General features: G+C 31.1%; 2 protein-coding genes across 2 annotated transcripts; one reads left to right on the top strand and one right to left on the bottom strand.

Annotated features, from left to right (window-relative positions):
- The first annotated feature begins 11029 nt into the window (after positions 1-11029).
- On the top strand, positions 11030-14636 carry LOC112295620 (eukaryotic translation initiation factor 3 subunit K). The gene is made up of 9 exons (XM_024547439.3): positions 11030-11243; positions 11595-11651; positions 12210-12260; positions 12496-12558; positions 12805-12855; positions 13248-13314; positions 13505-13587; positions 13715-13801; positions 14019-14636. Exons 1-9 carry the CDS (start codon positions 11124-11126, stop codon positions 14124-14126), a joined length of 687 nt encoding a protein of 228 aa, XP_024403207.1. The 5' UTR covers positions 11030-11123; the 3' UTR covers positions 14127-14636.
- Positions 14637-21755: 7119 nt separating this feature from the next.
- LOC112295482 (geranylgeranyl pyrophosphate synthase, chloroplastic) lies at positions 21756-24071 on the bottom strand. Its single transcript, XM_024547157.3, has 3 exons — positions 23207-24071; positions 22565-22912; positions 21756-22235 (listed from the first exon to the last, which is right to left on the bottom strand). Exons 1-3 carry the CDS (start codon positions 23786-23788, stop codon positions 22002-22004), a joined length of 1164 nt encoding a protein of 387 aa, XP_024402925.1. The 5' UTR covers positions 23789-24071; the 3' UTR covers positions 21756-22001.
- Between the last annotated feature and the right edge of the window lie 2562 nt (positions 24072-26633).

The raw sequence follows: 26633 nt of genomic DNA, 5'->3' as shown, positions 1-26633 counted from the left end.
TAAATTAAACTTTAAATTAAAAAAAATAATTAAAAATTTAATAGAGATAAATTGTGGTAATAGTAGCAAAAACTGTTGTAGCATTAGCAATATTATATATAGAAGCTCCAATGATTTTTGTTTAGGAAGATTGTAAAAAAAATTAAAAAAAGAATGTTTTTTCTTATTTAGAGTTTTATCAAATATAATGTAAGATTTCAATATCTAGAGGGCTCTAAGATAATATCACATTTTTCTTCAAATTAAATTCTAAAATACTTATTGTAGAAATTCTTTAAAAATTTAGACATAGATGGTTTTAAAATTTTTTGAAGGTCCAATAGGACTAGGAAAAATCCACCTCTACATTCAAATTTAAAGAAATGAATAATAAGTTTTTATTTGCATTTATTAAAATAATTTTGAGAAAATTTGATTATATTTTTTATAAATTTTTTTGTACAATTTGGAGCATAAAATTGAAAGGGAGTAAATTCACAAGAGAGTTTATAGAAAAATAAGGTAAAGAGGCAAAACAAATAGGGTGAGAAAGAAGAAAGAAGTAGCAAAATTCTTTGCCAAATTAGACATTGAAAAAAATCAAATAGCTTTTACTACCATCTTGATTTAAACCAATTATTTCATAAAATGTATAATTTAACTTCAACTACCTCCTCCAACCTTTATTATTATTGTCAAATCCCTAAAATTTTGTCGTAACTATTATAAAAAGAGTTTTGCCAATCACTTACTTGTTAGTTGCTTTGAAGCAATAAGTTTATAGTGGATAGGGCAAAAACCTCTAAAAATGATTATCTATAGTACAATTTTCACCTACATTATTGATTTGGAGGTCAATATAGTCTAATAAAAGGTTAAGTTTAGTATGAATTAGATACCAACTTTAATAGAAAAAGTATTTTTTTTGATATATTATAATTATTAATGTTTGAAACTATATATATATATATATATATTAATGGATTGTAGATACATTTTATTAATGTTTTTTATTATCAAAATGATTTATCTTATTTTATTTAAATAAATAAATAATCATTTTAATTATTTACATACAAAACTATCAACTTTTAAATGTTTATTTTTAAAAAGATCTTTCATATATATTACATAATATTAATATTATATTTTTTTACAATATAGTTTATGAGATTTTTTTATTTTTATTTTTTATTTTTTATATTTTATTTTAAGTACATGTTTTAAGATAATATATATAATTTTATATATTAAATTATAAATATGTACATTCAATGTTACTAAAATAACACATCATATTGTATTACAAAAAAAATGATTTAAAATACATATAATCAAATAATATGCATGTAAATTTATATATGTGTGTTTGTGTATATTTTTACAAATATTACAAGTAAAACTTGAATAATAATTTACTTTTTTATAATATTATATAATATTTATAATTTTAATATGGAGGTAAAAAATTATATGATTGTTTTCAAAATATTTTGGATGAATTTTATATATATATATATAATTCATCCATACTTGTATATATATATATATATATATATATATATATATATATAGATATAATATTCATTCATTATATTTCGTGTGAATTAAAAGTTTTTTTTTTTTTTTTTTTTTTTTTTTTTGTAAGTATCCAAAGATGTATTGCACATAGGAACATCCATACTTGGAAGAGGGGTTGTCCACAAAATAGTTCCTTTTATTTTTTTATTTTTTTGGTCTTTGTTTATATATATTATTATAATAATAATTAATATTTTAAATATTTTTTTGAATAATTAATTAAATATATTAACCAATTAATTTATTATATTATTTATAATATGATTTATAATTCTATTATATATTATTATGCATAAGTCACTTTCTTTTATATTTTGTCATTTGAAATAAACAAAAGGTTTTTAAATATTATCATTATTGTATAAACACACATACACACACACACACACACACACACACACATATATATATATATATATATATATATATATATATATACGGATGTAAATTTGGTACTAAAAAATGGAATGATTTTTAACAAAATTTAGAAACTAAGTCTCTTTAGATGGATATTTTGTGGCTCTAGAGTGCATCTCCATGTTTTTGTGTAGGTAATTTGTGAGCTTTGTGTCATCACACATGATATTTGTAGGTTTTCTTACAAGTTCAATTCCTATAGAGACAACACTTTATTACTTTTACATTTTTGATTATAACTTCACAACTTAATTGTAAATTTTAAGGAATAGAACTATTCACTAATAGGATTTTAGTAATTAGGATTAGCGAAGGCACAACATGTCAATCAAAATCCATGCAATTTGTGGAATAAGAAGGTGAGTGAAGCAATTGTAGTAGTCGCATTGAAGATAATTATGTAAGTAGTAGAATGAGAAGGTAGTGGAAGTTATCAAAGTAGCCACACAATTTATGGAAGATAGAATCATATGCCAACATATTCAAGTCCAGGGTAGCTCATGCGCTTATTGCCTCAATGGTTTTACTGGAATGATGTCAAGGAGAACGAACATGTTGTAACGACCAATTTAAGCATAAGTTAGTTGCCGTTGCGACCAATTTAGGCATGTATATTAAATTTCACCCTACTAAACTATTGTTAAGAGAAAAGCTTCTAGATAATACACACACACATATATATATATATATATATATATATATATAATTTAGCCTAATTTCTTTCTAAATAAGAAGGTAATGGAAGCTCAAATAGATGGTAATAAAGTGAGGAAGAAAATTGAGCATCTTACAAAATATGCAACAACTGTTTATTTTGTAGAAAGCAAATAGTGAAAAAAAACCTTCTAAAGTGATTGGAATGCATCAAAACAAAAAACATAGAAGAACTATGATTTGGAAGAATATTTAAACATAGTTTTTTTCAAGTTATAAGCAAAAAAGAGGTGACCATACAAAAATTCTTAATAGAGAATCTTCATTTATCTATATAGGATACGTGCATATTACAACCATGGATTCCAAGGTTTAATCCTAGTAGACTGATTAGCATAAAAATGCCAACTTGGATTGTACTTAAAACTATTCTTGGTGAATTTTTAAGTAGTGTGTATGACATTGCAAAGTGCCTTGATCTAATTCTAAGGCAGGATTGTTAAAAAAACTACAATACATATCAAATTTTTTGTGTGGCTATAACTTGTGGTACAACATATTATTTCATTATTAGAATTAAGAACTCTATTATTGAAAATATGACATACATTCATGTTGATTATAATAACCTAAGTGTTTGATGTAGGTACTATCTTGCTATAGCATACCTTGTTTATGAGTGCTCCTTATTATGTGATAAACAACAAACAAATTCAAAAGTACAAATACATATTTAGTTGTTGTTGAATGCTCAAACTTCTCTAAAAAATATCATGACAACTAATTCCTATGGTTTGAATTGGATAGAAGTGGTGAATATATCTCTTATTATACCAATTGACGACAGGAAAATATCACCATCTACAAATAACGAATGGACTCTTTAGTAGGTTTTGGATGGTAAACAAGAATTAGTAGAAGGAAGAATGATGTAAGACCATGATTCCACCTAAATAGAATAGATACAAACACTCCATAGTAATAATGCTTGAACTTAGCAAAGTAGGTCATGTGAATTAAAATAAACCTTTATTAATTGGAAGCTTATTCTAATTCATAATAATTTTAATTATTTAAATATTTTAATAATTTTTTTAAGCTTTTGATTTATATCCACTAGATTTAATAATTTCTTACTTGTGAGTAAAATAATTTTTTATTTTAGGTGATTTATTCTAATTCATAATTATTAATTAATATGTGAATTGATTATATAAAATTTTCTTCTTACTTCTTTATAAAAGAACTTAAACTAGTTAGCTAATTAAACTTACATTCAAACAATTATAAAACAACAATTCCAATACTTAAACAATTCAACCATACTACAATTGAAAGAAGAAATTTTTATATGATTTTAATTTAATTTACTTTATTACTATTAATTATCATCCAAAATTAAAATTTTATCCAAATTTAATTCATGAAATTTGTTCACCCAATCAACATATATAAATTTTTTTCATCCAATTGTATTAGTTCATCTAAGATACATCCTAAAAAATTGGAAAATACTAAGAGCCATCACCTCCAACATCTTGGCAACAACCCTCCCACACAAAAATGATAAACACTTCTTTATTAAAGATTTTTTAGAGAAAGCCTTAGCTTTTTGGAAATTAGACTTAAAGTTGCTCCTTCATTAATAGTTTTTTCTTTCAAATTCGGTTTTTTGTTTTTAATATTGCCCCTCAAAGTTGATGCTTTAATTTAGGAAGACAACAAACATCTTTTTATAAATTTGAGCACCACGTCTTGGTCCTTAATTGCCCTTTAGTAATTCAAAGCGTTTTTGAATTCTAACTTCAAATGGCACCTTCTTCTAAAGTTTGGGCCCTTGAGTTATGTCAAACCTCCTGATCTCATCCTCCAAACTTGTACCATCATTCAACCACTTGAATTTAGAGTCAATATACTTCATTCTACAAGAATAAACACTACTACCACTTCTTGGATTTAATGTAATTGATTCTTAGTTTTTTAAAAAACTACACTTTTTCAAATATATAATATAATAATCTTTATTGCTTTCCAACTTATAAGCAATGAAAAAGATCCTTTTAAAATAGAGTTACGAAGTTGTAAAGACAGAATACCAGTCTTCACTAAATTTAAAGGCTCTTCATTATACAAACTCTAAATTTTAAGGTTTTTATGTCTAAAGAGTTTCAACAAAAGGTACTACCTTCACTTAAAAATTCAAAAATTGATTCTCGAAACTAAAAGAAAAAAGCTGAAACAACCAACTACTTGTAAATCATAGGAAAAATTTGACATGGCTTTATCCATCAATAAAAAGAAGAGAGAGAGAGAGAGATTGGGCAACCAAGCTACTTTTTTACAATTGAGTGGAGGCTCATGGGAGCGAGGCCACATCTCCACCCTTCATCTCTAAGATCTCTAATCTAGATCTATGGCCTTTAATCATCCAAGAGTCAAAATCCAAAATTGAGGCTGATGGCCATCTGTTAGGGACATAGTCTTAAGAACCTTCCAGAGACAAGTTTCTAGAACCTTCTAGAAGCAAGTCTCTAGAACCTTCTAGAAGCTTCCTAGTTGGTAGAAGATGTTAGGGACATAGTCCTTAGAACCTTCTAGAGACAAGTTTCTAGAACTTTCTAGAAGCAAGTCTCTAGAACCTTCTAGAAGCTTCCTAGTTGGTAGAAGTTGCTTGAGAAGCTTCCTAAATAGAAGTATATATTGGAATCGAGGCTGAAGAGTTCTTCAGTCTCGACAACACATCTCTTGGAGCTCTAGCTCACTTCTCTGGTGTTGTTCTTGTATTCATCTCATTAATCTAGTTCTTGCCAGTTCTTCTTGAACTTCTTGTTAGATCTCGAGTCTGTATTTTTGTGTTCGTGTCACCATCAAATAAGCCATAGAAATTACTTTTTGGCCAAACTAACTTCACCATTGTATTTAATATATATTTTCTAATAAAAATTGACTACTCACATACCTTAATCTATAAAAATTTGAAATACTTATAAAGATTAAAAATATGGAAATTTAGATTGAATTTAATTTATTTCTAAATTTCTTCTAACTTACTTTTAATATCATTATTAATATAATTTAAATTAAAGAATTATTATAGCTAATACTAAATAATAAAAGTAATAAAAATTAATATTAAATTAACTATTGATCTATTATTTATGCTTATAGTTTTCTTTTGAGAATACAAGCTTGAATCTTGTACTAATACTAATTTTCCTTCATATAAAGTCTTCTAAACTAACCTTCATCTAAAAATTGTAATTTTTCTTTTTTATTGTATTTTTTTGTTCTAAATAAATCAATAAGTTGATTTAATGATTTAAAGGTCACAAAGAAGTAGAATTGAAGATGGATGTTGTAGAACAGGCAAATAAATTTTGTGGTAAGTTATTAGTTGGTTATTGACAACCTTGAGAATTAGACTTATACTTAGGCAGTTTAATTGGTAACAGTAGGTTGTTAGTGGAATAAGTGGTTAAGAATTCAAAGAGTCATAACCTTTGGAATCCGCTGGCCGATGGATCATCTTTTTGATAGGATAAAGAAGTTGAAGAATGAGATATTGGAGCCAAACTATGAGATTCATAAGCCAGGGTAAGCTTGGTGCTACCTCTTTTTGTTTTTTTTATTGTTGGCGAGTAATGGATAGTTTTTGAATACTGAGAAGTTAGTTTGGAATGCCAGACTGTGAAAGTCGTAAGCTGAGATATTGAATGCTATGTGATGAATTGAGAAACTGAATACAATAGGTAAGCTGAAGATTAGTAATTGAATATATATAAACTACAAAGAGAATAAGTGGGAGATGAACGCATAAGAATATGGAAGTATTGTTGAATTGATAGTCATAGAATGGATTATATGTTGAATTAAGACGAAAGTAGTAAGCCTTGGTATTTTGTAGTTTGATAATTGATTTCAGATAGCTCGAGTACAGTCAATTGTGACACTAACAAACCCAATTCATATAACCAGTCTTTCCCCATGTTCGAACCCACCTCTATTAGTTCAATTGCTTTGGTATATTGAAGCTTGAACACAACAAGAATAACATTTTGGCGCCGCTACTGAGGAAATGATAACAATATGAAATGTTAGAAATTGATTGTATGGGAGATGGAATTATATGTTGAATGAAAACGTGAGAAGAACCAGTTTTAGGATTACAAATATGTGAGTTATAATTTAAGGCAGTATTGATTTCGTAAAGACAAATGAAAGATTATGAGTGATAATCATGAAGGGGAGGATTATCAAAGAATTAATCGACAAGTAAAAGAAATATAATTTCTTTTTAATATACATACTTCTTTATTTCTATTTTGTCATATTTCTTTGAAAAAATCTCATTTTTTTATTTTCTTTCATCAAGTTTTTATCCTTGACAAATCTATACAAGCTTGATAAATGACCACCTCTATCATAAGTAAAGAATACAAGATAATTGGCAACAATATTCACTTCAACCACCAACTATTTTGATATCAAACAAAGCTATAGATTAAAAAGAGATGGTCCTTAGTATACATCATGAATACATAATTTTTTAAAGTTATTTGAAGTTCAAATAAGAATTTGCCAAATTTGGGCATCCTATACCAACTTGCATTTTTTTAGCAAGATTCAAAGGTGCATCAAGTTTTATAAAAAACTTTGTATATATCAAGCAATTACTTCATGACTAGAAAAAAATAGGCTTTGTCAAGAGAGAACCGTGATAGTATCCATAATACAAGTGGACATAAGAAATCTTGAATTACAATCACGGTTAGTCATGTATGCAAACAAATTATAAGTTTTGAAAAAAAATAAAACATTCAAGCAAAGACTTAAGATCAGGTTTAAGTGGAAACGATTTGGCAACAAAGGCTTAAAAAAATTCTTCAACATATACTAAGTCCATTTGGTTGCTTCACATATCTCAGCATTAGAGGGCATCTATAATTAAATCCACTATATCTAGGCTACAATTTCCTTTATATGTATGGAGTTTTATGCTAAGCTATATAAAATAAGGGTGCCTTCTCCAATGAGTGAAAGAACATACATGTAGTTTATTAAGAAACTGTCATTCAAAATAACAAAACAAATGCAATCTACACTACAATGGCTCTTAGATTTGTGAGAGCTTATCTAGGCTATACATGTAATACAACCAAGTAAAGCACCCAATCTTGATGGAATAATTTTAAAGTTCTACTTTTTATTTTGAAATTTATTCAATTTAGAATATTTACAAGTGATGTAAAAAAATTATTATTTGGCTATTTATTCAAAGAGATTACAATATGACTAATTATTTTGCTACTTAAAAGAAGGCAAAGATAACAATACATTAATTTGAGGCCAATAATTCTACTTAATATTGAATATAAGATATATGCCAAGGCTTTTTAATTTTATCTGTAATTAATATTATTTAAAATTAGAAATTTATATCAATTAGTCTTTCTTCATATGAAATATATTTCAAATAATTTGCTTCTATTTCAAGAGATAATCACATAGGCAAAGAAATCTAGACAACGACTTTTATTTCTTAAACTAGGTTTTTCAAAAGTATACAACACAATGGATTGGAAATTCATGTTTTTAGCTATGGAAGCCTTTAAATTGCCACATGAGTTTATTAACATGGTATAATTACTCTTCTACAAAGCTACATCATATATTAAAGTAAATAGTTCATCTTCTTTTTTATTTGCAGTTCAAAGATAAGTACAATAAGGATATTTGCTTACTCTTTATTTATTTTTTATTATAGTAGAAGCTTTCAATGTAATGGTATGTAAAAAAAGAGGTAGAAAGGCTCCATGGTATTTAATTGCCTATATGAAGTAGACAACAAAATATGGTCCAATATATAGACAACACATCCTTCATCACTCCACACTCAATCTTATTTCTTTCTTAGATTCCTTTTGGATTCAATATTAATTGGTTCAAGTTATGTGGCTATTGAAAAGCACCTAATAATATTCCAAGTCCTTAATGGATTGATCAACTGAGAATTATTTGGAATGAACATGATATGATAAGTAAACTACTTGGCTCTCCTTTTGATTTGTTCCTGAAATCTCAAGATGTTCTTGAAAGCTAGTATTAAAAAGAAGCTTTTTTATTGGTGTATAACACAAATTAATGCAACAAATAGAAGTTACATAGTTAATAACATATTATTATTTTCTTTATTTTTTCTTTATTTTTGTGTGAAGAGGCACAAAGAAGGATTTATTAAAAATTAAGACAGCTTTGGGTGCATGACTTGTTTCAAGTACCATAGAAAGGTCTAGAACAAAAGTTGCATGGTTGCAATATTGTCAACTTAGAATTAAACGTGGTATACATCTTATACATCTAAAAGATGTTATAATGACGCTCATGGTTAAGTGGATCATTAAGGTATTAGAACATGGCCACTCCAACCTACAACTTCTCTTAGGATATAAAATTGGACACTTCCAACTTTACTAAAGAGGGAGATGGCCCCCAATTTTGGCTATTTTAACTTACCAATCCACCAAAACCAACATGAATCAATGGTGTAGATTAGAATAGCTGCAACTTAGAAAAAAACTCTTCCCTGATTTCATCTATGTACCTACAAAGAACATTGATGAGCTCCTAAGTTGCAACCTATGGCATTGTCCAACTGTCTCAATGACTGGCTCTGAGTTCTTTAAATTTAGAGCCTCTTAATTATATAGAGTTGGTATGTGGGTGTACAAAGTTCTTTGGAATGGAGACAAATTTTTCAATGCTAAAGAAGCCAAAACTAAGTTTAACCTTGCTCCAAGTGAAACAAGGGTCTGGGAGGTTGCTTACTGCCTCTTACACAGAACATGGCACAGATTGTTAAATTCTAGCCCTAAAAATTATGAGGTGGGTGAGTGGGTGGGTACATACAGGGAGGTTGAAGACTCTTGTATTTTGACTTTCAGATAAGTATAGACTGTACTCCAACAAAAGAGTCTGTGCAATTTTTAATGCCAACTACAATGCAGATGTACCGTGTGTGGGAGACTACACCACATCTGGAACATGTGATAGCCACAGAACTAGCAACATGGAATAATACTACAGCTAGTGACATGGTCATAAGAATGTCAATGAGAGGCACTACCTACAAAGTTCAAGTAGAGAAGGTGAAGAAAGGATAACATAAACACAGGGTACATCTTCTATTGGAGAGTAGATCAAATTTCACAGAATCCAAGCAGGTTTGATTGGGCAAATAACAATTTAATTTAATATTATACAATACATCTAACTCAACAAACTCTACAACATTGGGATGTTGTATTTGCTGTGGTAGAAACTAAATGGACAGGGATATTACCAATGTCATTTAAATTGTGTTGGCTCAATGTGTGGGACCAACAACAAGAAAGGAAGGAAGCCAGCCTGCTGTGGCTTGTTTGACATAGGTCCGTTGTCTCCAATGTATGGCATGGTTGAGCAAACACAACCATTTTCCAATGCCACAATAATCATACTTTGAGTTTAACATGAAAGCAAGGAATTTTTACTCACATTGTTACCAAGGAGTGAGTCACCAATGAATAATAGTGAGGAATCATTGTATAGAATATTTGAATCAAATGAAATGGCACAGCATTCAATGGACAGCATTGGCACTAAGAGAAGATGTTTAATATAATGTGGCTTAGCCCAGTCAACTATGGAAGGATTGCATGGGCATCAACAAATGTGAGGATCAAGCAGGCGCCTAACCAAACCTATATTCTATTAAAAAAACCTTTTGGTGCCAATGGTGTGCAAATGAGGTTGTAGCATCATGAGCCTCACCAACCCCACTTTGGAGACTGGTAAGTCCTAGTGTTGAGTATAGTAAGGTTTTGTGATAATTGCACCTAGTGTGGATCAGCCTTGGTTTGCAAGTTTGTATTTATATTCTTATTTGCAGTAAAGAAATTCTTTACTTCTGTTAAAAAAAAAGAAGAAAAAAATTAAACAATGAATGTATTTTTCAATATTTATATTTATCTTATCTAATCAATCACACTTACAGTATATTTAACTATTCAAGAAGGCACAAATTGTAAGCATTTTATTTTATTTTATTGTATTTCATTTTTATCTCTTGCTAATATTTATTCACTTTCTTTTAGTTTTAGTTTTCAAAAAGCATTTCATAATCTTGTGTGTGTGAAGCTATGCTGTTCAACACGTGTTCCAACACTTTTATATCCATATACCTTGTTACCCGTATTTGTTACCCGTATTTGCTGCACTGGGAGAAATACCCGGACTTTTAGGACTCGGTATTGATATCAGGGGAGGTATTAGATACAAATACCCGTGTTTCACACCCTGATTGCAATGCCTCAGATATTTTAGGGTTTCGAGCTCCATGTCCCTGCTTGTAGTTGTTGTTGCAATCCTCCCTTCCTTTGTCTTGCGCGTGAATTGTATGATTTCCTTCACCTTCTGTGAAAATCTATCGACCGTCGAGCTAGAGAAGGGCACAGATGGGCCCAATGCCAGGAGCTCAAGCGCCGCAGCAAATCTTCACTATTGAGCAGCTGGTTGCTCTGAACCCTTACAATCCTGACATTCTTCCGGATTTGGAGAGCTATGTTGAAGAGCAGGTGAGTGTGTTATCCCTTCCAGATTTCGATTCTGCACTATGATTTTCTTTGGCTTTGTGGAAATGACTACTTTCCCACACATCACAGTTTCGGAGAGGTGCCAAAGTTGGTCTGCGTCGTTAAGAGTTTTCTTCTACATATGTTGGATGCTGGTTGTGACGATATTCCTATCACGAGTAGATGTTCAGAAGGTGATGAAAGAGGTTCTTCTGGAGTTATTGGACCCCCAACTTTACAACCATCACATGATATTGATTTCGTCCAGCAATAGTCACGGGAGCTTAAGATTCAACGACCCTGAATTCCCTACCGTAAAGGTTGCTGAATGTGTATTCTCTTGTGTTACTGTAGGTTGCGACCCAAACTTACAGCCTAGATTGCAACCTGTGCCTTCTTCGTCTTTACCAGGTCTTTCCCTCCTCTCCTTTTCGCAATTTCCAACTTGCATCGTAACATTCTTTGGCTTCAGTTTCGTCCGTTTTGTGGAGACTTGTCATATTTCTTTTGCTCATCATAATTCATCATGAAAGATTCCGGCATCAGTGCCTTCCATGGAATTGTCGAGACGAGTTAGGAATTCTTTCGGATACAATGTATGGACGTTATTTGCGAGCGTTCTGGTGGCAGTAAGATCAGATTCTTCTTACTGATTGCTGAATTATTTTGGGTAGGGAGCGTCGTAGTTATTCTAAACATGTAGCAGTATTCCCAAGATTAACTGTGTCGGTGTGTTTTCCTGTTTGCTTTGAAGTATTGTATGAAATGATTTCGAAAATTCCTAGGAGTTGCATGAGCTAGTGTTTGTTATTGTTAGTTTCGAAAGAGACTTTTGTAGTAAGCTTAATGTGCGAGCCTTACAGTCATTGATGCGTCCGGCATACGCGAACGCTTTCACGGGTCCTGTAGCAAACTCTGAAGAAGAGTGTTAAGAATGGATGCTGAACACTTCGCTGCTGGTTGTTGCAGTTTCAACCAGCTCGCATGAATGTGCATATCATAATCAAGATACTTGTGAAGGTGAGTAATGAATTTGTTTTCATAGGTTGGGGCTGCGCTTGGCTTGCCTGATGTCGATGGCGTTTTTGTGATGTCCTACATTTGTTCTTCATGGACGCAGTTGAGCTTGTTTCTGATAATTCAGCTGATAGGCAGCGGTCTGGTTGGCAAGATCTTTCTTGTTCATGTAACATGAAATTCGTTCAAAATTACTGCTGTTCCTTCCTTTTGCTAATGCAGTGAATTCTATCCGCAGGCACTAATGGCATTACCTGCTACAGACTTCAGCTTGTGCATGTTTCTGATTCCAGAAAGACTTGTATCCTCTTTTTTTTTCACGATTTCTAAAGAAGTGTTGTATCAGTTGCTGACGAGTATGTCAACCGTTTTCTTTTTGGTGTATTTTTTACAACGATTCTATATTAAAATAAGTTTCTGGCCACCTCAATATCCTTCGTTCGTGTTGTTTTTCAGTCCTTTTCATGATTGCTTAGCGAAGAGAAGTGATCATGTCAACTGTTCCGTAGATGACGCTTTTGTTACTTCTTAACTGCCAATATCTCAGCAAATGGAGGAAACCTTTTTGACTCTTGCTACTCTGGCACACTTTTTGGAGGTATGGTTTTTCAACTTTCCTTTTTTCTTTTCTTTGTTCGTTTGTTTTATTTTGTTTTTTCTTTTGTTTTTCCTACTCTTCCCTGCTTTCTACCTCCCTCCTCTGCGCGTCTGTTTGCGTTCGACCACAGATATACTATCTTTTTTATTTTCTCCGGGTCAGAAGGACCTGTTGTTGGGGGCTGTTTCGAAGTGTTGAACTACACCACATCAAACTTCTCCACATTCGTTTCCAAAGCATAGAGATTTTGTTTGAATGCATTCATTCCTTGTATAGTGGTGCTGAAGGGTCTCATTCAGAGAGGGGCGCTTGTAATTAATTTAGCGACTTGTCTCGGGCTGCGAAATGGTTTTCATAAGATTTTATGGCGGCGTGGTAATTTTTTTGTGCAGACCTCTCGATTCCGGGAGTTCTGGGACGAAGCCAACAGGAATAGAGATATTCTTGAAGTAGTTCCTGGTAAGATATGCACATTGTATTACCAGATCCTGTTCCTGTATGTGCTCCTCGACAAAATTTAAGCTGTTTTTCCTTTGTGCTGGGTACGTGAGAAGGTTGCGTGGGGGGGTGGGGGAGGGGGGGGGATGAACTGGATGTTAAATTCAACTTACTCTGTTTTGATGAAGTTTGACTGCTCTTTCAATTTCAGGATTTGAGCAAGCCATTCAGGGATACGCTATACACGTGCTTTCTATCACTTATCAGCGTTTGCCTCGAACACTTTTTGCTGAGGTGAGTAGGAAGGGGATTTTGCGCCACGATCTTCATGATTAGAGCCTGGAAAGGTTGTATTTGTCATGAGAGTAACTGCAGTTATTTATCTTGTAAGGCCGCTACTGATTTTTTCACAATTATGCAGGCTATTAATGTGGAAGGACTTTCTTTGGATAAGGTTTTGGAGCATCAGGTTAACAACAATGGTTGGGCACTTGAAAAAGGTGGCAAGGTAATTATTTTGACACAACTTCTAATCTGAAAATTCATTGGGTAAGTTACAGGTAACACTCTTAATTTAGTGTTTGAATATGGTCGAGGAAGAGAATTGTATTGAACACATAGTGGATTTGTCAATCTTGTTCATCAGATTTTTCATGTGCAATATTTTTTGGCTTGTGTAGCTGCTCTACGGCCATATCTAAATTACTCAATATTTTTGTTTACAGGTGGTCGTTTTACCGCTGAATGAAGACAACCAGCCAGTATTGAGACGGAACACTGCCGACAGCATTCCTTTGGAACATGTTGCGAAGATCCTACCTGTTTTAGTTTGAAAGGTCAGTGCCTAATATGACATTCAGGAGAACCCGCTCATGATAATTTGACGTAAAATTCTCGGAGAATTGACCTAGTTACTCTTACAAAAGAATACCATACTGTAGACGATCACTGTTGGAGTTTGAGACGAGAGGTTAGTGGTTGTGTGGTTGTTTGTAGTCACCCAATGAATTACCGCCTATTTTTGGCAGTCATCCGTCGAGGTCTCCAATCACGAAAGTGGAGGCCTCAACGGGTATTTTGTGCTGATGTTGGGCTGTATTGTAGCGCTGGCAACTTCGTTCACTTGAATCGGTACATGTCTCCGTTGTCTTGCACAATGCCCCTGAGTTGTCAGTGACCGTAGTAGTATGTTGTAGTTATTGAGGCGCTTTCACATATCTATGTTCTTCATGTTGTACTCAACTCTCTACTAGAAAATGACGAAATGAGGGGAGTGTTGTCAAATTATGGAGATTTTATATCAATGTGAAGGTCCTTAATGACCAATCTGAAGATCCTGGAAATAGGGGTTGAGCTGCCATGCCTCTCTTTGAAAAGGTAGACAAATTCAACGTTGTCATTCTCAAGGTCAATAGATCTCCTATGCTATGTTCAGTTCCAGCAATCTGTTGTAATGTCTTAAGTGTAGAATTTGATTATATTTCGTTCACTCCTGACAAGTGCTGGAAATGGAATGTGGATCCTACATGTACCCTATGCCTCCTATGTACGACCTGGTTTCTGCATTGAATCATAGCCTAAACAGATAAAACATTTTTTTACTGATTAGATTCTACTCTCTTCGAAGTACTCGCGTAACCTCAACAAATGACCCAATGCGGCAATTTCTCCTACATTGAGGCAAATCCAAAGGATCGTGCAAAATCGTAGAGATCACCGAATCTGGAGTACACGCAGATGTTTCTGTGGATTGGCTTGTTGAAAAGCCACAAAAGTTTCGCAAATTAGCTGGGTAATGTGCAAATTCTATGCATTCGCAACTGAGAGTGGGACCAACCACCAACGATTGATTTCAAATGAGTCTGATGCAGCAAAGGCGATGTGCAATTCCACCAGATTCACCACCCTAATGTGATTCTGAGATGTCATTTTCCAACGTAATGAATAAAAGAGTGAGAGGAAGCGAGGAGCAAGCTCAGTGAGATGATAAGCTCTCGTTCAGATTTGACTGAACAAATCATCAGTTTGCACCTGTTGATTATATATCCTATTTGGACTGAGTTCTTGAAATTCTGCAAAACTTATGAACAATTCTGAAACGATGCTCCCGAGCATTGAAGAATGTACACAAAGGCTTCATCTCGCCGTGCTACTGTCAACTGCAGCAACTTACGCAATCACGACGAGAGGGGGTTGTTGCCAGCAGTGCAGAAACTTATGAAACAAATCAAATACATTGGACTCACAATGGTGATTGATAAAATGGGTAATACTTGCTGACTAATAATAATAATAATCATAATGACAACAGTTATTATACTATTAAATGCTAGCAACATTAACTTCATGAACAATGTTTTAATGCAACATGCGCAAAGGGAACAATTTGCTGAGACTGTGACTGTTTGAGTGTGACTATTGTTTACAAAAGCTGTCAATTAACATAACATTTTAAATATGCAGGTTATGTGTGTCAAAGACCATATCGTACACTATTTTCAATTCTAATCTTTACTGTACATTTAATTCCATTGCAATAATGAATACATTGTAATTTGTTTTACAAAACACAGTAATTTTGAAAGAACTTTTTAATTTTGATAAAATCTGGAGGTTTTTTTTTAAGAGAAATAAAAAGGTTATTGCTTTTTATGATTTTATTTTATTATTTAATCATTAAAAAGCAATATTATTTTCAGTGAAATGTTGTTTACTGTATTTTAAATGAATGTACTTTTTGTTATTTGCTTTATATCTTGTTGTATTTTGAAAATAAAACATAGAATTTTTGTAGTTAATAGAATCTATCATATTATTACAGGATTTTTTATTATAAAAATAAAAGAAGTACTAAAATTATATTATTATTATTATTATTATTATTATATATTTATTTATTTTTGTAAGTTGTAAACTTCACTATGTTCATTTTAGGATATTACCAGTGCCACTACAATTTTTGCTACAACCACCACAATTCCATGAAAATTTCCATTTCAAAATTTAGTTAAAATTTCCTTTATGCTATTGTACTATAACCATTTCTTTATGGATCAATATATCTAAATACATATATATTTTAGAAATATCAATAAAATATTAATAGAATAAAAAATACTAAAAAAATATGTTGAGTACATAGTAGATTGTGGTGACAGTAGCATTAGCAATTTCTTTATTTTATAAGTATGTAAACATTGTTATTATTGTTGTATAAAATATTAAACTATATTTTGATTATTTTATTTTAAATTTACTATATTTCTATGTATATATTTATTTATTTATTTTAAAATAAGATTATATAATCACATATTAATTTGTATGTAGGCTTCATTTGTACTTGTGAGCTAATTAGAATTTTTGATGATTCAAAATTCATTAAAGATAGACAATGGAATACTTTTTTCTTTTAAAATTATTTACTAATCTTTTTTATTACAAAAAATAATGTTCATTAAAGAATCCAAATAAGATTAAGGTGGATTTTTAATGTATAGATTTTTTTGGATTTTTTCACGTTTGGTAAATTAAATTAGATATTAGATATTTATAATTGTTTTAGATTTGTATAATCTGAAGTGATACTTGTTATATTATTAAGTTATTTGAAAGATTACCTTAAATTATTAAACTTATTTATTATTAATATATTATGATATTATGATAAAATATCAAAATTAAATTTTATAATAAATTATTTTAATTAGTCCTTTAGTTTCCAATATCACAATGTCTACCTCATGAAAATTAGGACACCAATAATAAGATTGTTTTTTTTTTTTTTTTTTTTTTTTTTTTTTTTACAATATACTATTAAGATAGTTAAGTAAGTTATAAGATTTTTAGAAGGAGAATTGGTTGGTTGTAAAGGCACTTAATTATTTCTAGTATCACTTGTTAAATATACATAATGAATAAAAAATATACTATTTTTGTATCCAAAAATATTTTTTTTTAAAAAAATAGAGACAGATTTTTATAAGATATTTTTAAAAAAATGGTTTATTTCTAAAAATATTAAATTTAAAAATCAAATTCTACATATGACTTATACAAGGTAAATTTTCAAATTTCTAAAGACTTAAAATATACTATAATAGTTCAAATTCTTGTGTAAATTGTACAAGTTGATTTATGTAAATATTGAATTTTATCTTAGTTTATTTTATTACTAATTTTTTATAAAAATTCTATATTAAAAAAATAAAAATATATCATGGTTTTGAACATGGATGTTAGAAGTTCTAATATATATATTTTTTTATTTCAAAAAATATTAGCGAATTTGAATATGATAAGCATAAGGTTAAAAAATTTGAAAGGTCAAAAATTAGTAGAAGACATTAATGTTAGAGTGATAGGAGAGTTTATTTTGAAATTCAATATAATTTGTTTTACACAAAAATGAAGATATTTGAAAAAAAAAATTAAAAATTAAAAAATTAAAAAATGTTTAAGTAACTGAAGAGAAGTCTATATTTCTTATTGAAATATTTTACAGTAATTACATAAGAAAACAAAAATACAAGTTGATTTTGCTATTTTCATCTATTTTATTAAATATTTTTATAAATAATTCTAAAATTAAAGTGCCTCCACTTAAATAAAATCTTAATTAAAATCTATATCTAAGAGAAATAAATTATCACTCTTCCAAATTTAAGAGATTTTAAGAATTACTATAAAATAATATTCCATTTATTTAAATTTATTATATAATGTATATTTTTACATAATTAATTTAATGTATACGTATATAATAATTTTTCATATTTCATTGATTTAAAATTTTGATTTCAATGATATCTATTAATTACTAAGACGACTTTATATATATATATATATATATATATATATTTATACCTTTATATTATTTCATATTTTTTTATATATTCTATTTATAAAAAATATAATTTTAAATATATATATATATATATATATATATATATATATATATATTTGACCAATTAAAAAGATTGGTTTGGTTGATCTGACTTAATAGAGTTTATTAAGATAAAAATAAAATTTATTTGTATCTAATAAATGATATTTTAAGTATATTATTTATCATATTATATGAATCAAATTTAGTTAAAATTCTAGTATGTAGGTGTTGTAATCAAAGACAAAAAAAATCTTTAGGCTATTAAGGTAAATAGTTGTCTAAGAGTGTAAAGTTTATCATTGTAAATTGAAGTTTTTTTTCTTAGAAGAATAGAAACATGTTTAATTAAAACCTCCCAATCTTAGTCATGACTCAAAAATTTAAGTCAAAAAGTGGTAGAGAATAGTAATAGAAATTAATTTTTATTTAATCTATGTATATAATTTGTAATTTAATACGCCAAAATATCAAATTTTTTTAGAATCAATATCAAGGTGTATTATTAAACATATCATATAAGTCCAACTCAAATAATATAAGAAAAGAAATAGCCTTTTATTTTTTTGATAAAAAATCTACTTTTTTATACTATAAATATGATTTAAGTAAGATTTTATTTCTAAATTATATTAGTTTGGTTGAAGATTATTTCTAAGAAAAAGTTGATGATGAGATTAACTCTCTCTAATAAACTAATTTGTAACAATGTACTAACAAAACATGCAGTAGTACTAATTCAACTTGTTTTTGTCTTGACAATTTGTTATCAACCAAAGAAAGAGATCTCTCATTAATATTTGGTAGTCATGATAAAGCCGTATATCAAGACATTGAAAACAAAGCCTTAAACTTTATGTCTATTATCTTTAATTTTAATTTTAATTTTACTTCTTTCTATATTATTTTTTTAGATAGAGGTTATTACAAAAGAAATTCTGAGATTTGGATCTTTGTTAAATTTATTGATATAAATATCATAAATCCTTACAAAATTATCTTTCTTTAAAATAAAATAAAAAAATTATTATTGCAATCAATGTGCTTCCTTTATTTGTATTTAAAAAATTTATAAACACATCTTTAAGTTAGATAATATTCTTTATAACATCTAACACAAAGCTATAAGAACATAGACATTTTTTTAATTTCATAACTAATTATCTTATTATTTCTTGTGCTTCTTCTAAGTCCTTTAGTTCTTATACTTTTAAATAGTTCAGAATTTTGTAAGCTATTACATAGCTATTATCATTGTTTTGGATACTATTTACAAAAAATATTATATCATATATGTATTTAATATTTATTAAATATAACCTTTGCTTATGTAGTCTTTTCAATACTACCCTTATCAACATAGCATAATTCATTTACTTCTTCTTTGTGTGTTAAGTTCTACCAACAAAAAAACAAATATTTTATATCTAGAAATATTGTTTGGAATCTAAAATAATTGTGTATATTTTCTTGGTCTACATAACAAAACACATGTGTACATTCAATCTTACAAGATCTTTTCATCTTAGGATAGCTTTAAAAAAATTACATAAAACTTAATTTAAACTTTCTACTTATATTACTAACAACATCAGTTTTATGTCTTTTATAGAATTGTACTATGTTAGATCAAAAATTAGAAGTATAAGACTTGATACGAAATAAATAAATTTAAAGAAATTAAAAATATTATTCTACTTCAAATAAAACAACTTATAAAACTTAATAACTTTCTATCTATTTTAATAAATGAAATGTTCATTAGTTTAACCAAATCTTATCTTTTAACTTTTAAAATTATTTTCGAAAATATTTTCATATTTCGTTATGACTTAATAAAAAAAAAATTATCATCAATTATACTAAAAATTATAGTTATTTTTATTATTATTTTAATTATACTACAATAGTATTTCTAAATAAATAGATTTTAAACCAATTATTTATCTATATATAACATCATTTATTTTTTTACTTTTGATATTAATAATGGCTCAACTATGTATCATAAACAAAAACTTTCATACTAAGTTTTGTATATGATTATACTTTTATATATATTTTATAAAATTAAAATTTATAATTTGATCCATCTATTTTTAATTTATCTAATTATGATTAACTCATTCAATTAATTTATAATATGTATATATATATATATATATATATATATTTCACATAATAAACATATAAATAGTAAATTATGTATTTATATTGTATATGGATTACTTTTTTTGATAACACCAAATTCTTTTAATTCCACTTTGACACCTAATAAGCAATTATGAGGCTATTAAAGAAGAGAATCACACCATTGATATGCTTTTATTTTTATTTTTATTTGACTAATTAATTTGCATATCCTTGGTTAGAATATAATGACTTGGTTAAATGCAATCCTTTACATTTTTATATTTTAAAACCAATAAGTACAATATTCACAAATGTGAATACTAGAGGCCATTCTTTACCATAACACCTAAATCAGTATTTCACAACTCAATGTTATGTATAGATGTTACCATTCAATTTTAACTATATTGTTATTGTATAAATTATTTTGTTGAATAAGTTACCTTGTTTTATATTTTTTTTATTTAGTACCATTGAAACTATTAAAGCTTACTGTAATATCCATCTATTAAAGCTTACTGTAAAGCTTACATATATTAATACCATTCTCATTATGCTCAAAGGGATATTCTTCCATTGCTTTATTTTTCAAAAGCCCATGTATTTTTGGGGTCCTTTGAAAACCAGGTTTAATGGAACAGGAAACGTTCAAGAACTGCTAGTGTAACGAGCACAACAGGAAAGCCAGATTCCTACAATGCCCAAACACAAAATAAAATTAAGTTAAAATATATTGGTACCTCCATTGTGACACCAACAGCATCACACTGATTGTGATGGACACTGATTGTGATGCTAAGCTGCTCTGTTCCCTCTCTGATGGGGCCCGTCAATCGACGCAATACCACTTGGATGCTAGCACTTTTAGCAAGTTTTGATTCCATCTGGGTTAGAACGAGCTGGTAGCGTGTCAGAGTACTTGAATTTAGATATACTTCCAGTCGGTGTAGCTGATTCTTCGCATTGGGAAAGCAAAAATTCACCCTTTAAATTCCACCTGAGTTGCAGAGTCTCTCCGCGCAGGTTTCAATGCACTCGGCTCCATGGAATACTCGGAGCTGAGCCTCATCATTACTGGGGCCGCAATTAGAGGGACCAGAGTTTCCCGATTCACCGAAAGAGGATCACCTTTGATTCACTGTGCAACAGTTTGATCAAGTCCGAAGTAGTGTGATCATCTGCACTGAACTCTGTTACAAGAGAGTTACAATTGACAAAACCAAGGAACTTACAATCTTAGTCAACGGCTTACAGCAAAGAACATGGTTGTGGGGGGCCAGATCCAGTGCATGTGATCGAAATGCATATGCTTTTAATGCTCCGGATTCTCTCAGTTCGAACCTGCAGCATAACGAATGCAGGCGTAGCGAAATTCTATCACTCTCCTACTTATCTGAACCATTTAGCATCAAAACGATTAAAAGCGGAGAAAAATGCAAGAAACTTGCTAAGAGATGCACGGCTGAGTTTCGAATTGACACTCAGAAAATGTACTCAACATATCTCGAATTCCAGGTCTACAAACTACGAAAAGAATACTAACCACAAGCTCCCAGGAACTGGGATAAGAACAGGTTGCCCATGATACAGACACAAATTTAGAATTCGTCTACCTACATCCCGTGTGAAACCTTCAACCTTGACAATATACTAGCCTACATATGAACTACACCTGGAGGATTGAAAGTAACTAGTTCTGCCTGTAAGCGATGTAATCTGCGAGCCCAAGTAAGGGTGCTGCCTTTTGTTGGTCAAACACGGAGAGTTGATCCTTGGCTTTCCGTGTCAACTCCTCCGCGAACGCTTTCGATTTCTCTAGCCCCAACAGCTTTGGATACGTGGCTTTGTCAGCCAAAAGATCTTTGCCAGCAGTCTTCCCTAGCTCGGCCGACGACTTGGTGACATCGAGGATGTCGTCCACGACCTGTCCAGAAACACCACCCCACTGTATTAGAATAGTTGCTCAAATCTCACTTAAATAACGACGACACGATCGGGGGTTCTGTGCAGAATCTCGAACAGAAAACAGGGTGATGTCAAAAAGGTGTAATGTACATAGAGACGAGCCCAACATGATGATTTTAAACTAAAGCCAAATGAGATGACTATTCCGTACTGTACAACCACAAATTTGGTTGACAAATGCCAAATATGCAACTCGAATCGACACAAGGGTGGATGATGAGCTACAATAATAGGATACAATCAACCAAGCATCCCGCAAATCAAGCGCAACAGTGCGGGGATTCTTACTTGAAATAGTAGTCCCACATTGCGAGCATACTTGCTCAGTCTGCTGATTTCGTCCTCAGAAGCTCCACCAAGGATGGCTCCGCAAACAACGGAGGACTCCAGAAGAACGGCAGTCTTGTGTGTGTGAACATACTCAAGGGTTTCCAAGCCGACAGTTGGGTCTCCCTCGGATGCAATGTCCACAATCTGCCCGGCTACCAAACCCTCAGAACCCACGGCTTTCCCCAGATGAGCAATGACTCTCAAAACTCTATCCGCAGGCACTCCTGTTGTATCGCGTGCAATGTGTTCGAAGGCGTACGTCAACAGCGCGTCTCCAGCAAGCACAGCTGTATCCTCTCCAAATACCTGGACAACACAAAATTTTCTTCGTCGTCAGTATCGAAATGTTCCGATTACCGACGAGTTTAGTGAATGCCAAAATTGGCGAATAACAACGTTTCAGAGCAGAACATGTCTAGCAGCAAACCCGGAAGGAAGTGAATGAAAATTTCTCGACTACTCCGGAGAGGTATTCTGTCGTCCCTCAGAAGTCAGCAATATCACTTCATTTCAAGACACTTCATCCCGGCTCCAAATTCACGAGTGCTGCCAGCCAAACACGCCAGGGTGGTGCTACCGTTAACCAAGCATAAGTAATACCTTGTGATTCGTGGGTTTTCCTCTCCGTAAATCGTCGTTATCCATGCAAGGAAGGTCGTCATGAATGAGGGACATGGTGTGAACCATCTCCATAGCACAAGCGGCTGGCATTGACATTTCCTCATTTCCTCCCACAAGCTCACACGCCGCAATGCACAGGGCGGGTCGTACTCTCTTCCCCCCAGCTAACAAGGAATACCGCATGGCCTCTCGAATCTTCTCCGGGTATTGCATTGGCACCGCCTTGTCGAGGGCCACATTGACAGCCTGAGCTTTGGATTTCATGTACACATTGAAATCAAACTTCAAATTATCCGCAATGGTCTCCAAGGATTTCTCCTCAACGTCGTTAATGACACGGGCCCTAATGCGTAACACCGAGGTTGAGGTGGAAATCCTGAACGAGAACCGCACCCGGCCCACGACGCCGAAAGCCCCGGACCGCATACCATACAATTGGGTGCGAAGTAGCGTCCGCCCAGCCCTTTTGATCGAATTCGCACTGCTTACATGCGCAACACTCGTCGTCGGTGCTATCAAACCTACACACTGAGAGCCCTGGGCGACCACCGCTGACCCCATCTCTGCGTCTACGTCTTCAACCTCCCCCTTCACGCACTACCCACCACTCCAACAACACCCTCCCCACTCCTGAATCCCCAAAAATAGAGCCTCAACAAGAAAATTATGAAAAACAAAAAAAAAAACTATTCAGTACTCACGAAACACGTCGTAAATCTATGTCCCAGCACACCACACAACTCAACAAAATCCTCGAAACCTCAAGAAAACCACGTCCTGGCAATGGAACAGCAACCAAGCCAGCGACCAAACAGACTTAGCAAACACTATGAGAGACGAAGGGAGAGAAGCAGTGCGATGAAACGGCTCAGCGGTTCAACAGGTAGAGAGAGTGCGAGAGAGGCAACAAAGCAGCAGCAATGGAGATGAGAGTGAACAGAGATTTCATCGAAGGGTGAGCCCCCCTATCTCATCTGCTCATCTATCTCAGAATGATCGCTGCAACTGCAAATCGGAGCAGAGCAAGCAACTCCAACACACTCTTAAAGCGGAAAAAATTGAATCCCACATCGCGACGACGCCTCATCCCCCCCCCCAAATCCCGGCCCACCCGTCCTCCTCCTCTTCTCACCCGTCCCGTCCTTTTCTCCCTTTGCCTTTTTCTTTCCTTGGTGCCTTTTCTTTTTCGTTTTCGTTTTTTTCTTTCGGATATCTTTAATTTGGGGCACATCTCGACGTGGGGGACCTGAGCCAGGGACGGAGTTTCCGGACGGCAACCACCGGACGGACGATGACTTGGATTTGCCTGTTGTTTTGGTCCACTTGTCAAAACGTGTTCGCAGTGAACACTACATTACTGATGTGATTTTTTGATGGTGTGGATAATGTACACTATAATTGTGGATAATGAACCATAGAATGAGCATGTGTAATTACACTTAAAATTGATATATATATATATATATATATATATATGTTTATTCATACTTACATTTATTCATTAAATTGCAAATTTTTGCAATTGTTTTTAGTAAATATTTTATTTTTGAAAGTTTTTTATAGTTTTTTATTTGGTAATGTTTTCAAATATTACTTACTACTTTTTTTAAATTGTTACGATTTTTTATTTGAAATTTAACATGAAATTTTATGAATAAACTAAACTATTTGTGCCATTAAATACATAAATAATACTAAAATAATATAAAAGGCGGCATTAAAGGATTGATATATATATATATATATATATATGTATATAAGAATAAATTTATTTATTTATGAAATATAGTTACAATAATTTCATATAAATATTGTAAAATGTACAACTATTTTTAATTGTTATCTCTATAATCTGTTGTGAATTCCTTAATAATTGTGGTTTTTGAGAAGGGATAAGAATAATCATCTTTGTAATAGAGTAATTTTAAAAAAATATTAACAAATTAATGGGTTAAATTTCAAAAAGACAATGGAAAATAATTAAAGATATTTCTAATAATAACACATTAAAGATATCCGAAAGAAAAATAACTCCAAGAAAATAAAGATATCTCCAAGAAAATCTTTTATTTGCAAATAACTCCAAGAAAATCTTTTATTTTCTTTAGTAATGTCTTTAGTTATACCACATTATTTGTATCACCTTTGTTATATACACAACCATCTTCATGAATCCTTCTAGATCCTCACTCTCTTCAATGAAGCCCACATGTCAAAACACTAAGAATACACATAATTTCTCTCAACAACATATTTCTAGTCCTTACTTTTCCACTGCAATGGACAAACTTTTATGATAGTTGACCCAACTATTAAAAAAATTACAATTCTAAATGACTAAGTGGGTTGTTCATGATATTTCTGGTTTGAGAGTTAAACAGTTGTCTTATTGAAGAGATGGGATTTAGAATGGCCATCATGCAATAAATGTTTAATTCTATCCATCATCTTTTTATGACCTAATCCTAAAGGTGGAATATTTCTAAACATGTAAACTCAAGAATTCACATCACTCCTCCATCAATATGTTGGATCATTAATACTTTTATAGTGTCAACACTCCACATCACCTTTTCTATCCATATGTTGAGTCCTTGTTGACTTCAATACTTTTATAGGCCATGACAATATCTTACTTTTATAACATATTAAAATAAAACAAATAGACAAACATGTGGATTGTTTGTGCCATCAATTCTTTCATCAAAAGATTTTTTTTATTTCATATTTGCATTGCGTTCATTTGAATGAAAGTTCTTGATGCTCTTTAACATATGTTTTATTATTGTATGAAATGTAACTAGACACATGTTTGCTGCTGCTAGCATGTGTCGACTTTGATGCATTAAAATATTTTAATTTTAGAGCTTATTCATTTATCTTAGCTTCAATTTTTCTTGGATTATATCTATTCTAGAAGCTTCAAATCTCAAATATTTCGTTGCATGCATGTAAACATTGGTTAATTCTAAAAATATCAAAACCACATTCTTCAACAAAACCTTGTTTTCCTTTCCCATATACTTGAATGTTCATGTGATGCAAGTTTAAATAACATATAGGTATATGTTATATGTTATTACAATTTTTATATTTAATGTATATATATATATATATATTCCATTTTTTATTTTGATTGATAGAATAAAATAAAACATTAACTTTATCTATTAATTACTTTTAAATAATGTGCTGGAAGATTGACTGCTATTTTATGTAATATTTTTTTCGTAATCAGACATACTTCTTAAAAAAGGATAAACGGAAAAAAAACTTACTCATGCACTGTAGTAAATTAAAATTATAAATTTCTAAAAAAATAATTTATTCATAGTTTTATAAAATTAAATATTTCAATAAATCCTTTTACTGTTCAAATTTTGAAAAAATCAAATGAACTAAAACA

This window comes from Physcomitrium patens, chromosome 18 (genome assembly GCF_059467195.1).
Source record: "Physcomitrium patens ecotype Gransden chromosome 18, ASM5946719v1, whole genome shotgun sequence".
Taxonomy (NCBI): Eukaryota; Viridiplantae; Streptophyta; class Bryopsida; order Funariales; family Funariaceae; genus Physcomitrium; species Physcomitrium patens.
The sequence above is the reverse complement of the archived record's forward strand: the minus strand, read 5'-3'. Positions and strand labels throughout refer to the sequence as shown.